Below are 14610 nucleotides of genomic sequence, written 5' to 3'. Positions count from 1 at the left end.
AAACTGCATTTTAAACATATTCAAACAGAAAACAGTTATTTTAAATAGAATTTTAAAACATTTAAAAATTTCGCTGTTTTCCTGTACTTTGGATCAAATACACGCAGGCTTGGTGAGCAGAAGAGACTTCTTTAAAAACATTAAAAATCTTACTGTTCAAAAACTTTTGACTGGTAGTGTATCTTGTTTCATTTATTTCAAAACTATTTTAATAATGTACATTTAAGCGCTGGAGAAAGCGGAACTAAATTGCTTTTCATAGAAGGAGGGACACATTTCTTTAGCGTACAAGCTCCGAACCGGAAGTGTTGATGGAAGTTTCGTAAATGCGGTTTGAATGTGTTCTCAAGCTGCCTTTTGATATGAACGACTCTTACTTTTTACGAAGCTAATTGGCAATCTTATTTCATAATGGATAACAGGAGACGACACAGAGAATCTCCTGTCCGAGATGTAAAGACAAAAATAAAGCAAGAAAAAGTGAGTCCCGCGCGGCCTCCGCGGGTTCGCCGATCTAGTTCAGACTCCAGCCGAGGAAGCAACAGCCCTCCACCGAGACGACGAGACAGCAGGTGAGCGCCTCATACCTCACAGCCTGTTTATCTTCCTGACAGCTCAGTCGAATAAAGAGATTGCTGCTAATTTTTAATCTGGACATTTCATTCAAATATTGTAGTGTGGGGGGGATGATCAACAAGTAGTTATTTGTACTCAGTAGTTTTATCTTAGATGCTTTTTGAACTTTACTTGTAGATCACCTGTCAGAAGAAAGGACAGGTCGCCGGCGAGGAGAGACCGTTCATCGGGCAGACAGCAGGAGAGGTCACCTCGACCCCGGAGAAGCAGAAGCCCGCACCGGAGCACAGACGTTAGGATAAAGCGGGTGAGTTAAATTGGTACATATACGCTTGTCTTAAGCTAACAATCTAGACAATGTAATAAACTGACAAGAAAGCTGTTTTTTAAATGGTGAAAAAGCACAGAGGGCACAGAGCACATAGGGCTTTGGGATCAGTACAATTTTCAGTACAATTTTTACAGTTTTTAATGTTAAATAAGTCTTTTCTGCTCATCAAGGCTGTGTTTATTTGATTTAAGAATACCAGAAAAACAGTAATGTTGTGAAATATTATTGCAATTTAAAATTGTGGTTTTATATTTTAATATACTTTAAAATGTAATTTATTCCTGTGACGCAAAGCTACATTTTCAGCATCATTACTCCAGTCTTCAGTGTCACATGATCCTTCAGAAATCATTCTAATATACTGATTTATTATAAATGTTGGAAACAGTTGCTGTGCTGCTTCATATTTTTTTGGAACCTGTGATGCTTTTTTATTCAGGATTCTTTGATGAATAAAATGTTAAAAATAACATATTTTTGAAAAAGTATTTTGTAACAATATACACTGCGGTTCAAAGTTTGGGGTCAGTAATTTTTTTTTCTTTGAAAGAAATTAATACTTTTATTCAGCAAAGATTTGTTAAATTGATGTAAAGTGATAGTGAAGATTTCTATTTTAATAGAAAAAGATTTTAAATACATGCTGTTCTTTTTAAACTTAATAAACAGAAATATTTTTATTTTGATATGTATACATTAAAATATTTTAAAATATTTTAGAATATATAATTTTATAAGATGCAAAAGTTTTATAATAATTGCTTTCATAATAATTGTTGAAATTATATTATTATTATTGAAAGCAATTAAAAATGCATACTAAGTGAAGTTTTTACCTAACAAGATTTTGTTTTCATTACAGGAGCAAGATGATCACAGAGGATCTGAAAGTCATCGGCATCGTGAGAGAAGAGATGATTCAAACGATCGCAGGATGAAAAGAGAAGGAGAGCGGCCCCGCCAAAGAGAGCGAGACAGAGAACAGGACAGACATAGGGGAAGAGAACGGGATACCCACTTACAACAGCAGCAGCAGGCTGAGAGGGAGCGGCATAATGAACGGCGGCGGGAGAATCGCCTCAGACAGGAGGTTCAGAGTGGCAGTGGCAGTGGCAGTGGCAATGAGGCACAAGAATTCGGCGGTACAAATGATGATGATTCTGCACCTGGAGTGGAGAAGGAAAAGCCCAACTTTGAACTATCAGGTGCCTTGGTGGAAGACACCAATACATTCAGGGGCGTGGTAATCAAGTATAATGAGCCTCCTGAGGCCAGGATCCCTAAACGGAGATGGCGTTTGTACCCCTTTAAGAATGACGAGCCGCTTCCAGTCATGTACATCCACAGGCAGAGTGCGTATCTACTTGGGCGACAGAGGAAGATTGCAGACATTCCTATCGACCACCCTTCTTGTTCCAAACAGCATGCTGTTTTTCAGTACAGGTCAGAATGAGAATAAAAGATATTTTGTAAATGGCTAAAGAGATAGTTCACCCAAAAATAATAATTCTGTCATTATTTATTCTCTCATATGAATTTCTTTCTTCTGTTGAGCACACCTGAATATGGAAAATGTTTACCAAAATAAGAGAATCATACAAAATGCATAGTCCACAAGAGCAAATAATAGTTGAATTTTTAAAAATGACCCTGTTCAAAAGTTTACATACACTTGATTCTTAATACTGTGTTGCTACCTGAATGATCCACATCTGTGTTTTTTTTTGTTTGTTTGTTTAGTGATAGTTGTTCATGAGTCCCTTGTTTGTCCTGAACAATTAAACTGCTCGCTGTTCTTCAGAAAAATCCTTCAGGCCCTGCATATGCTTTGGTTTCCAGCATTTTTGTGTATTTAAACCCTTTCCAACAATGACTGTATAATTTTAAGATCCATCTTTTCACACTGAGGACAACTGAGGGACTCATATGCAACTATGATAGAAGGTTTAAACGCTCACTGATGCTTCAGAAAGAAACCCAATGAAAACTTACTGTATTTGAATATCAGGGTAAATTTAAACTTATTTAGACTCCTGGAAAACATGTATTTTCTGTAGCTTCTGAAAGGCTAAATGAAAAAAATGGGATATTTAGGCAAAATAAAAATGTAAACATCTTCATTGTGTTCAAAAGTTTACACCCCTGGCTCTTAATGCGTATTTTTTCCATCTGGACCATCAGTAAGCATTTAAACCTTCTGTAATAGTTGCAAAGAGTACCTCAGTTGTCCTTAGTGTGAAAAGATGAATCTCAGGTTCATAGTCTTTGTTGGAAAAGGTTCAAATACACAAAAATGCTGAAAAACCTAAGAATTTGTGGGACCTGAAGGATTTTTCTGAAGAACAGCAGGTAGTTTAACTATTCAGGATAAACAAGGGACTCAAAAAAAACTGTGGATGATTCAGGTAACAACACAGTATTAAGAATCAAGTGTATGTAAACTTTTGAACAGGGTCATTTTTATAAATTCAACTAATATTTTCTCTTGTTCACTATGTAAACGTTTTTTAATGTGAAAAAGCTTATTCAGGTCAGTACTACATAAAAAATAACATGCATTTTGTATGATGCAATTGACTTCCATAGTATTTTTTTCAATGGAAAACTGTCGCAAAAAAAAAAGTAAAGAAATTTAATGAATTCTGGTGTTAATTTCTTTGCATAATGATTAAACATTTGTCTCTAATGTTTATCATCTCCAGATTAGTGGAGTTTACACGGGCGGATGGCACTATGGGCAGGAGAGTGAAGCCGTACATCATCGATCTGGGTTCTGGCAACGGGACCTACCTAAACAATCAGCGTATAGAACCTCAGCGTTACTACGAGCTCAAAGAGAAGGATGTGCTGAAGTTTGGCTTCAGCAGCAGAGAGTATGTGCTCCTTCATGAGTTCTCCGACACAGCCGAGGTTGACGAAAAGAAGGAGGGAGAAGAAGAAGATGATGAAGGCCTGGATGAGTAGTTCTCGCCTCAACGTTTACCAAAGTCACCTGTTTTGTGCTGGACTCTTTGAAAGAGTTTCATCTGTAGGAACAGAACCAGCATGAATTGATTCATTCATCATTTCCTTTTGGACAATGACAGAATCTCGCTTCAGCCTGCCCAAGTTGTCTGTATAACTCTATTCTCAGGTGGATAGCTTTTGTATCCCATCAAACTGTGTACAGTGTTGTCCTTAAAAGCAAGTGCTGAATGCCAGAACTAATTAATCTTCAAAAAAAAAAAAACATATATTTTGGATACTCTTGAAGTAGTGAATATAATGTCCAGATTTGGTTACTGTAAATATACTGGATGTATTTGATGTGAGTAATGTTTCATGTGTTTTAGTTTGTAGTCTATGTGATTAGATACATACTGTGTCCTGGTTTGCTGAACCAGTCCTTTTGCGCCAACAGATTATCATCCCAGTGGTATCACAGAAAATACTGACTCATTTGAATATTGCTGTACAAACGATGGCATCTTACTTCAGATATTTCTGTTCTCTCACAGTACATTTATATTTGATTTTTAGATGTTTTGTATTGTAAAATAAAGATGGATAATAATAAATGTTGGCTTTTTTGATTGACTGCACACATTGTAAGAGTACATGAGAAAAGTGGTGAACCAAACATTATTCAGTTCAATTCAGTTCAAATTTATTTATATAGAGCTTTTTTTTTTACGATACATATCGTTGCAAAGCAACTTTACACCAACAGACATTTTTACAATATATGTAGTAGTAGCTTTATGTACATATGGCAGAGATTTGTGGTAAAGATCAATTAATGATGTAATCAAACAGACAAAGAACACTATAAATTAGTATCATCTCTTCTTAAGTGTTCTGGATCCAGACTGGAGCTTGTGAATTCCTAGTTACCACGGGATGTCAATCCCATGGCAAAAACAGAGAACAAATAGGAACATAATTAGCGTAGCTGCTGTTCAAACTAAGAAAAGAAAGATTTGTTAAACCAGAGCTAAAAGATTAATAATGAACATTTGATCAGACACAACTGCAGGAAAAGTTTATGAGATGCATTATTTGAATGCTTGGCTAAAAAGATGTGTCTTTAATCTAGATTTAAACAGAGAGAGTGTGTCTGAACCCCGAACGTTATCAAAAAGGCTGTTCCAGAGTTTGGGTGCCAAATGTGAAAAAGCTCTACCTCCTTTAGTGGACTTTGCTATCCTAGGTACTACCAACAGTCCAGAGTTTTGTGACCTTAGGGAGCGTGATGGATTGTAGCGTGGTAGAAGACTAGTTAGGTACGCAGGAGCTAAACCGTTAAGTGCCTTATAGGTAAGAAGTGCTATTTTGTAGCTGATGCGGAACCTAATAGGTAGCCAGTGCAGAGACTTTAAAATTGGAGTAATATGATCATATTTTCTTGACCTGGTAAGGACTCTAGCAGCTGCATTTTGGACTATCTGTTGCTCGTTTATTGAAGATGCAGGACAACCACCTAGTAGTGCATTACAATAGTCCAGTCTAGAGGTCGTGAATGCGTGAACAAGCTTTTCTAGCATTATTCCTTTGACAAATAATTATGCATTGTAATAATGCATAATATTACGTTACTTACTTTTTATGCGTTGTTACTTTTGCATTACTTTTTAAATCTGGGCATGGCTTGCTTGTTTGTTTTTAATATAAAAAATTATTTAATATAAATTTTTTTTTTTCATATAAAAATTTTGGCAAATTTAAAAGCCAAAAAGCCTCAGGCTGAAGGAAAAGTAAATTTACGTTTGAACAGTAGAATACAAAAGAAGAAAGTTCAACGCTTCAGCAGTGAAAGAAAAGAACAAAATTTAGTTTATCTTGAGTAATTTTTGTTTATTAGGTTGAACTGGATCATCGAAGGTCAGCAGCAAAGATACTGGTCAATAAAATGCGATTAAATACATAAAGGATATTTATATTATTTAACATCTTTAATTATTGCAGGTTTGCATCAGATTCTGAGTTGCATCTCACTGTTTTTATTCGTTTTTGAGTGAGTGAGATGAATTAATGCATGTTCACATTTATTCTAGAACCGAAGTAACATCTTCTTCACAATTTCTCTCAACATGGGGACAGCTTTCAATCTACAAATGGGGAAAAGAGTAACTCAGACATTGTATTACAAAGTAATGCTTAACTTTACTAGTTACTTGGAAAGTAATCTGATTACGTAACTCGCGTTACTTGTAATGCGTTAACCCCCAAACAACACTGAAGGTGTTATATAGTAATAATTAAGTCTACATTAGTTTAAGTCAGTAATCTGTTATTTGAATTAGTTACGCTATTACAATATACACAGTGCTCGAAGATGTTTTAAATAATAACATTTCTTCGTAAAAACTGACGTAAGTTTCACGAAGTTTCGTCTGATTTATAAGTACAGTTTTGCAACGTTTCTGTACTCGCTAAGAAAAGGCGCAAAAATCAGTTCGAGAGACTTTTAGTTTGAAATCTTCAACATCCGGCTTCCGTCACGTCCATAGCGTCATGTTGCCTTGCATCGAAATAATTCACTGGTTTTAAAGGTTCGTGTTTGTCTGTTTTGTTATATGTATGTTTGTTTTACAATACTAGCTGTATTTCGTTATCCATGTACATTAATTCTTAGTTTGTTAATATTAATATTAGTTTGTTTATGGGTGCCAGTACAGACTTATTTACAGACCGTTCAAATTTACAGTAACGTTATTTGTTCTGTGTATTTACATTTAGGAGTAATAATAAAAACTGATTACTAGTATTTGAATATTACATTAATTGTGACCATCACTTATTTAAGCTCCTTTTTATTCTTAAACAGTTCACGAAATGAAAATTCTGTTCACCTTTATGTTGTTCAATGCTTGTCTCTGAAACACGTGATACAAATAAGAACATGCTCAAGTCTTGTTTTAGCTTGAAAGATGCTATATTTTTCTTTTAAAATGTCCTTTTCTCTTTTAGATGTAGATTAGTTTCTTTGTTCGCATAGTGGTGAACCTGCTTCATCATGACGTCATCAAATCCTCCAAAACCAGCTCTACATTTTGGCCAGGTTGTGATTGGTCCACCTGGCTCAGGTAAAACCACTTATTGCCGGGGGATGCAAGAGTTCCTCAGCCGCCTCGGGCGCAAAGTGGTCATTGTAAACCTGGATCCTGCCAACGAAGGGCTGCCCTATCCATGTGCCGTGGACATTTCTGAGCTTGTCACTCTGGATGATGTGATGGACGGTCTAAAACTTGGCCCTAATGGCGGCCTCATTTACTCTATGGAATATTTAGAGGCAAATTTGGACTGGTTAGAGAGCAAGCTGAAGCACGACCAAAGCAGCTATTTCCTTTTTGACTGCCCGGGTCAGGTGGAACTATACACTCACCATAATTCGGTGAAGAATATATTTGCACAGCTGTCAAAGTGGAATTTCAGGGTAAGTAGATAGTGGAAACTTTATTCGAACTCCTCTGTGATTTATTAAGATGTCTGATTTCTTTTGATATTTGCAGCTGACTGCAGTACATCTGGTAGATTCCCATTACTGTGCTGATCCGGCCAAGTTCATCTCTGTGCTGTGTACGTCCCTGTCTACCATGTTGCATGTTGAATTGCCACATGTCAATGTGCTCTCAAAAATGGATCTCATTGAGCAGTATGGCAAACTTGGTAAGATAAAATAATCCAGACTAATGCAGAAAATCTGATTTGTGGATGTACTTTAATTTAATACCAACTTTTTTTAATAAGCATTCAATCTAGACTACTACACTGAGGTTCTGGACTTGTCATATTTGGTGGAGCATCTCTCCTTAGACCCTTTCTTCAAAAAGTTTCACCATCTGAATGTGAAGTTGGCTGAAGTGATCCAGGACTACAGCTTGGTGTCTTTTGTACCTCTGAATGTGCAGGTTACTGCTCACTTTTATAACTGTAATGAGATGCATGTGAATTTGTGGCATGATTTTTGACTGTTGTTATTTCTTTACAGGACAAGGAAAGCATGACACAAGTTCTGAGAACTGTGGACAAAGCTAATGGCTACTGCTTTGGAGACCTGGAGGAGAGGAACCTGCAGGCCATGATGTCTGCTGCTGTTGGAGCGGACTTCCAGTTCAGCACGTATCCTTATCATATTAGCTGGGTTTCCATCCAAAGTTGCAAATGTATGTTATTTTTTTATTTAGTACTGATACACAAAAGATGTTTACATATAGTCCACAAGAGAAAATAATTGTTGAATTTATAAAAATGACCCTGTTCAAAAGTTTACACACACTTGATTCCTAATACTGTGTTGTTACCTGAATGATCCACAGCTGTGTTTTTTTGTTTATTAATAGTTGTTCATAAGTCCCTTGTTTGTCCTGAACTGTTAAACTGCCCGCTGTTCTTCAGAAAAAACCTTCAGGTCCCACAAAATCTGAAAAATGTTTTTTCAGCATTCTTGTGTATTTGAACCCTTTCCAACAATAACTGTATGATTTTGAGATCCATCTTTTCACACTGTGGACAACTGAGGGACTCATATGCAACTATCACAGAAGATTCAAAACCTCATTAATACTCCAGAAGGAAAAAAGATGCATTAAGAGCCAGGGGGTGTAAACTTTTGAACAGAAAGAAGATGTGTAAATTTTTATTATCATGTTTTTTTGTTGGTGTTTTTTCATTCACTACTGCCCTTCAGAAGCTACAGAAGATACTTATATGTTTTCCAGAAGACAAAAGAAGTTAAATTGACCCTGATCTTCAAATTCAAAAAGTTTTTACCCCCATTTTCCCACCAGTGTTCAAACCTTCTGTAATAGTTGCATATGAGTCTCTCAGTGTGTCCTCAAGATGGATCTCAAAATCATACAGTCAAATAATTAACATTTTGCAGATTGTAAACTTTTGACCTCAGTTGTATAATAAATTACTTGGACCTCAGAGTGAGCAGATGAAACACAATAAATTCAGTCATTGCTTTCAGAGGTGGATGCCTGCTGCTTCAGAACTCAATCATATAAGATGGTTCTGTGAGAAAATTATACAGAAATACTTGAACGTAAGACTTTTTTGGGGCATTTCAGAATGACCAAAACAACATTTCAGATGCTGTGCAACAAGATTGGCCCGCTGGTTAGTCAGGTTATTCAGTCCAATAGTGCAAAGTCTTATTATTTTTTTCATGTGCATGAAGGAATTTATTTGGCAAATGCATTTTCATCTCGTATTATTCACATTAACCCTTTTTTCACACAAGACAAAACCCACCTCAAGGAAGCGTAAAAGCATTTTTGTGAATTTATGGATTTTTTTTTTTTTAAGAAGTCCGCTTACAAAACAAAGATTCACATATAATGTACTCACCCCCCTTGTCATCCAAGATGTTCATGTTTTTCTTTCTTCAGTCATAAAGAAAATTTTTGAGGAAAACATTTCAGGATTTTTCTTCATATAATGGACTGATATGGTGCCCCGATTTTGAACTTCCAAAATGCGGTTGTAAACGATCCCAGCCGAGAAAGAAGGGTCTTATCTAGCGAAACGATTGGATATTTTCAAAAAAATAATACAATTTAAATACTTTTTATTCTCAAATGCTCATCTTGCCTTGCTCTCCCTGAACTCTGTGTATTCTGCCTCAAGACAGTTAGGGTATGTCGAAAAAACTCCCTCAACTTCAAAAATCATTTCAAAATCATCCTACATCGCTGCAGAAGTACCGACCCAGTCTTTGCAAAGTGAACATGCAAAGAAGATCAAACACCTTCAACAAAAAAGGTAAAACAACAATATAGGACAATTTTGAAGTTGAGGGAGAACATGAGATGGGAGTTTTTCGACATACTCTAACTGTCATGAACCAGAAAAAAACAGTCCAGGCAGAGTAAGACAAAGATGAGCGTTTGGCATTAAAAAATATATAAATTGTATTATTTTTATGAAAATAACCGATCGTTACACTACATAAGACCCTTCTTTCTTGGCTGGGATCGTTTGAGGGGCATTTAAACTTAATTTGGGAAGTTCAAAATTGGGGCACCATATCAGTCCATTATATGGAGAAAAATGCTGAAATGAGAAAAAGACATGAACATCTTGGATGACAAGGGGGTGAGTACATTATATGTGAATCTTTGTTCTGAAAGTGGACTTCTCCTTTAATTTGGCATTTCCATCATTTCTAAAGCAATACTTAAAAAGGGTGATGGAAACATAGCTGCTGTTTAGTTTCCTGTTTTTGTTACGTTAACACACTTCCATTCATTTGTGCAATCACAATGCTGAATTTTGATTGTCCTTAACAATTTGTCTCAGAACTCTTAGTGTACAGGAGAAATACATGGAGGCCACTGGGAAAACTGTGGAGGATGAAGTTATGGACTTGTAACCATTTTTATACTGATTAAAAAAAAAGAAAAACAAAAAGCTATGTGCAGAAGTCTTATTTCACACATTCAAACATATTGCAGACACGTTAAAATGCCACAAATGAGCAAATAAAAGAAATAATGTTGGGGTTTTTTTGTTCCCCACAATGAAGTTTTACAGTAACAAGAATAAAATCTTTGTTTTGAACACTTAAAATGTTGGTTTTAGATGCATTCATTGCTAAATGTTTTCTACATAAGCAATAATTAGACAATTTGTTTTATCAGATGTGACACAAGGTAAATAATACACTATAATTATAGTAAAAACTTATTTTGTTCTGTTCTAAGAAACAACATGCATATGTATCTAAGCAAAGTGTGGACAGAAAAACTAAACCCTATTATTTCAACTTGAGTTGCATTCAGAATTGAGAATGATTGTTTTGGGTTTCGTAGTCTTATGTCTTAGTGTTTGAGCTTAAAAGATTTAATAGATTCATCATGAGCAAGTTATTGGTTAGTGTTTGAGCGCAGAGGAGAGTATCACCACTAGAGGTCACTGTCACAACAGCTACTTGTTCACATACTATACTAGTCAGCGTTTCCTCGTTCATTGAATTTTGAACAACTGCAGTCGGCTGAATTTTAATACTGTGGCCGAATTAGAGGCAGTTTAAGGCGGATGAGACACTAAACTAACTAACAAATTACTGGGGTGCTTAAATGTGAGAAACTGGAGACCATTTGTTCAGAAATCAATTAACGCCCCTGTTTTTTTTATTTGGTACACCCTTGTGAAACAGTACGTACGGTTCTGGTTTTGTTTATTCGTTTGTACATTTTTTTTTCTTTCCCGCTCTCGATACATGGCGCGTATTTTGCTAACTTGTGGCAGAGAACCTTTATCGAGCCGGAACACCTTTCCCATCATGTGCAGTCTGGACCTTGAAAAGGCCTTCTCACTCGCGGAGGAACACAGGAATGCATTGTACACGAAAGGGAGACATGACAACTATGTTAGATAGTGCTCGGTGTTTGTTGAACTTGTCTTTTTGGTCATGTTTTTCTTCCTAATATGAGTTAAATATGATTTAGTCATTTAAGCTTATGTATGAAAGTGCCACAGCATCCCTCAGGAATAAATCTCCACAACAGTCACCTTAACACATACTTGTGCGAGCCACGGAAGTATTCCGGGAACCAGAAAGAAGTGCTTCGCCTCTTAGCGCACTCGGGTTGAGAATCGTAGAAAACGCGGGATGGATTAGGAACATTAAATTGCGCTCTAAAAACGCCAGTTTCAGTTTCAGATTTATTTAAATATAACTATATTTGCGGCTTTGTACTTTTATAGATAGCTGAAAAAGAATGTGAATATAATAATATTCTTGTAGTTAGTGTACAAACAGGACTGCGCTATTCATTACTGAGAACCTAAGCGTTATCCATGTCAGTTCAGAATCCAGTTCACACTTTAGTCGAATCCGCAGGGTAAAAACAGGAGGCAGACAGGGAATGGAGTTGGCAATGTGAAATCTGTTTCTGCTTTACAGGGTCTGAGTATGTGCAAGCTTGACACTATATTTGCTCTAGGCATCATTTAGGGTGATAAAAGAAGTTTAGATATTTTCAGTGTGAGAGGAACTAGTTTGTTGTTGCCTATTAAACTCAAAGCAATAGTTTTGCTGTATAGAAAATATTATTATATATATATTATTATTATTATATAGTTATTTTCCTTCTATTCAGGGCTATGATTTTATGATCTTTGAATTCTGTGAACAAAAGAAATTCAATTACAACAAAGTTGACGGTTGTAAGTTTTAGAAGAAACGTGCAATCTTTAAAAAAATAAACAAATAAAATGAATTAGCCTCAGAAATTATATATACATTGTAGGCCGCATGAAATCCTTGGAAGTTTCCCTCAAAATGTAGAAAAAGTAGGCAATAGTCATATGCTCTGTAGAGTATGGCATACAGCATATGACTATATATGTGTGTGTATATACATACATACATACATATATATATATATATATATATATATATATATGTGGTATATATGTTTTTTTCAAAACATAGTTTGAAATTTAACTTTAAGCTATATATATGTATTTATATACACACACAATATATATGTGGTATATACACTACCGTTCAAAAGTTTGGGGTCAGTAAGACTTGTAATAGTCTTTAAAGAAGTCTCTTATGCTCATCAAGGCTGCATTTATTTGATTAAAAATACAGAAAAAAAACAGTAATATTGCAAAATGTTTTTACAATATAAAATAATGTTTTTTATTTTAACATACTTTAAAATAGAATTTATTCCTGTGATGAAAAGCTGAATTTTTATCAGCTGTTACTCCAGTCTTAAGTGTCACATGATCCTTCAGAAATCATTCTAATATGCGGATTTATTATTAGAATGATCAATGTTGGATAATATCAACAGTTGTGCTGCCAAATATTTTTTGGAACCTGTGATTTTTTTTTTTTTCAGGATTCTTTCATGAATAACAAGTTTAAAAAGTACAGTGTTTATTCAAAATAAAATAATAATAATATTTATTATTAACTTTTAATAAACTTTTAATTATTAACTTAATACATCCTTGGTGAATAAAAGTATTAATTTCTTAAAAAAAAAAGAAAAAAAAAGAAACAATAAAAATGTACTGACCACAAACTTTTGAACGGTAGTGTATGTTTTTTCAAAACTTAGTTTGAAATTGAACTTTAAGCTGCTGGAGTTTTTCTCAGGCAAATTAAGTCACCATGAGAACGTATATTTTTTGCAGATATGATTGTCATGAGTGTGTGCCGAACACACGATTATGCCCCAGTTATGGTTTCCTATGGCTCTCTGGAGTGGTACTTCCTTCCCTAGCACACTTCAGAGAGTAATTTTGTGTGTGTGACGGCTGCCCAGCAACCTGCTGGCCGAGGACCAACTTCCTTGTGTCTGCTCTTGCTACTTTATGGATTCCCATGTGGGGGTGTGTCTGAGAACAAGGGATTGAATGAAACTCTGATTGAATGAAGGGCTCTGCTGAGCAGTTTCCTCCCTTTACCAGCAGTGTATACATGTGGCTTATTGGCGCACTGAGGGTCATGAAAGGGTTTTGAATACACATGGTTTTGTTTACACTGAAAATGTGCCATACTTTGTACTCTGCCTCATTAAAACTGTTGACAAACAAGGACAGATGAAAGCCGTGCTTTTCTGGCTTTCATTTTTTCGCTTGCAAATCTCAGCAAAATCATTCTATGTCTTCCAGATTTCGTTCTCTCTCAGTGATTTTCTGCAAGGCGCAAAGTGTTTAAAATGATAGCATTTCATGCCATTTAGAGAAGGACGTCCTCAACAGTTCAAGACTGATTTGTGTGTTTTGTATTGATTTGCTTTCTTGAAACTCAACTGGTAGATCATTATATTAGACTCTGCAACTGGTAACTATATCTATAATAGTTACCATGGAATATGAATACTGCCAAAATGTATTAATCAGGGTTATTGTTGTCAACTATAAAAGATTTTAATTATTTAGAATAAATGTTATCTTAAAACAAGACAAAAAAAAAAAAAAAAAAAACCCAAAAAAACATTTTATTTCAGCTAGTTGCTGGCCATGTTTCTTATTACAGTTTTTTTGTTGTATTATATTGTATTTATTGTGTTTATGTATGTGAGTTGTGTTTGTAAAGAGTGTGTAGAGTGTAAACATACTGTCACACAAGATAAACTTTAGACTTAAATAGTTTGACAATAAAGTTCTATCTATCTATCCGTCTATTTGTCTATCTTTCTGTCTATCTTTCTATCTACCTAGTTAGTTTAACCTTAAGTACAAATTTAAATAAAACTAAATAAACTATAACTATAAGAGTATTATTAAAAAATAAATAATAAAAAAATCAAATGTAATATATATATATATATATATATATATATATACACACACACAGACATAGACATACAGATAAAAATATAGACAAAAACTGTAATAACTTTGACAAAAATGCATAACAAAATTACTAAAAGTTACACTAAAATGTAAATAAAAACAGAAAATATAAAAATAAAATGTTATATATATATATATATATATATACACACACACACAGACAAAAATCCAGACAAAAACTGAAATAACTTTGAAAAACTCATAACAAAATTAGTAAAAGTTACACTAAAATTAAAATGAAAACAGAAAATATAAAATCTAAATCTATATATATATATATATGTGTATATGTAGACATACAGACAACAACTAATAACATTGACAGAAAACACTAATACTAAAACATAATACTACAAGTAAATTAACATGAAAACAGAAAATATTAAAATAAA

General features: G+C 34.7%; 2 protein-coding genes across 2 annotated transcripts; both read left to right on the top strand.

The window, feature by feature from the left end:
• The first annotated feature begins 280 nt into the window (after nt 1-280).
• On the top strand, nt 281-4351 carry snip1 (Smad nuclear interacting protein). Its single transcript, XM_051130340.1, has 4 exons — nt 281-572; nt 754-883; nt 1770-2350; nt 3610-4351. The coding sequence occupies exons 1-4, from the start codon at nt 412-414 to the stop codon at nt 3869-3871; spliced, it is 1134 nt and encodes a 377-aa protein (XP_050986297.1). The 5' UTR covers nt 281-411; the 3' UTR covers nt 3872-4351.
• A 1984-nt stretch (nt 4352-6335) lies between these two features.
• On the top strand, nt 6336-10308 carry gpn2 (GPN-loop GTPase 2). Its single transcript, XM_051130476.1, has 6 exons — nt 6336-6438; nt 6857-7322; nt 7399-7555; nt 7637-7797; nt 7878-8008; nt 10193-10308. Exons 2-6 carry the CDS (start codon nt 6903-6905, stop codon nt 10263-10265), a joined length of 942 nt encoding a protein of 313 aa, XP_050986433.1. The 5' UTR covers nt 6336-6438; nt 6857-6902; the 3' UTR covers nt 10266-10308.
• The last annotated feature ends 4302 nt before the right edge of the window (nt 10309-14610 follow it).

Source organism: Labeo rohita, chromosome 16, assembly GCF_022985175.1.
Source record: "Labeo rohita strain BAU-BD-2019 chromosome 16, IGBB_LRoh.1.0, whole genome shotgun sequence".
Taxonomy (NCBI): Eukaryota; Metazoa; Chordata; class Actinopteri; order Cypriniformes; family Cyprinidae; genus Labeo; species Labeo rohita.
Note: the sequence above shows the minus strand (reverse complement) of the source record. Positions and strands in the feature narration are given on the sequence as shown.

Coding starts and splice junctions, on each gene's coding strand:
- snip1 (XM_051130340.1), top strand. CDS start 412: ATGGATAACAGGAGACGACACAGAGAATCTCCTGTCCGAGATGTAAAG. Junction 573..753: donor CCGAGACGACGAGACAGCAG/GTGAGCGCCTCA, acceptor CTTTACTTGTAG/ATCACCTGTCAGAAGAAAGG. Junction 884..1,769: donor CAGACGTTAGGATAAAGCGG/GTGAGTTAAATT, acceptor TTTTCATTACAG/GAGCAAGATGATCACAGAGG.
- gpn2 (XM_051130476.1), top strand. CDS start 6,903: ATGACGTCATCAAATCCTCCAAAACCAGCTCTACATTTTGGCCAGGTT. Junction 7,323..7,398: donor TGTCAAAGTGGAATTTCAGG/GTAAGTAGATAG, acceptor TGATATTTGCAG/CTGACTGCAGTACATCTGGT. Junction 8,009..10,192: donor GCGGACTTCCAGTTCAGCAC/GTATCCTTATCA, acceptor AATTTGTCTCAG/AACTCTTAGTGTACAGGAGA.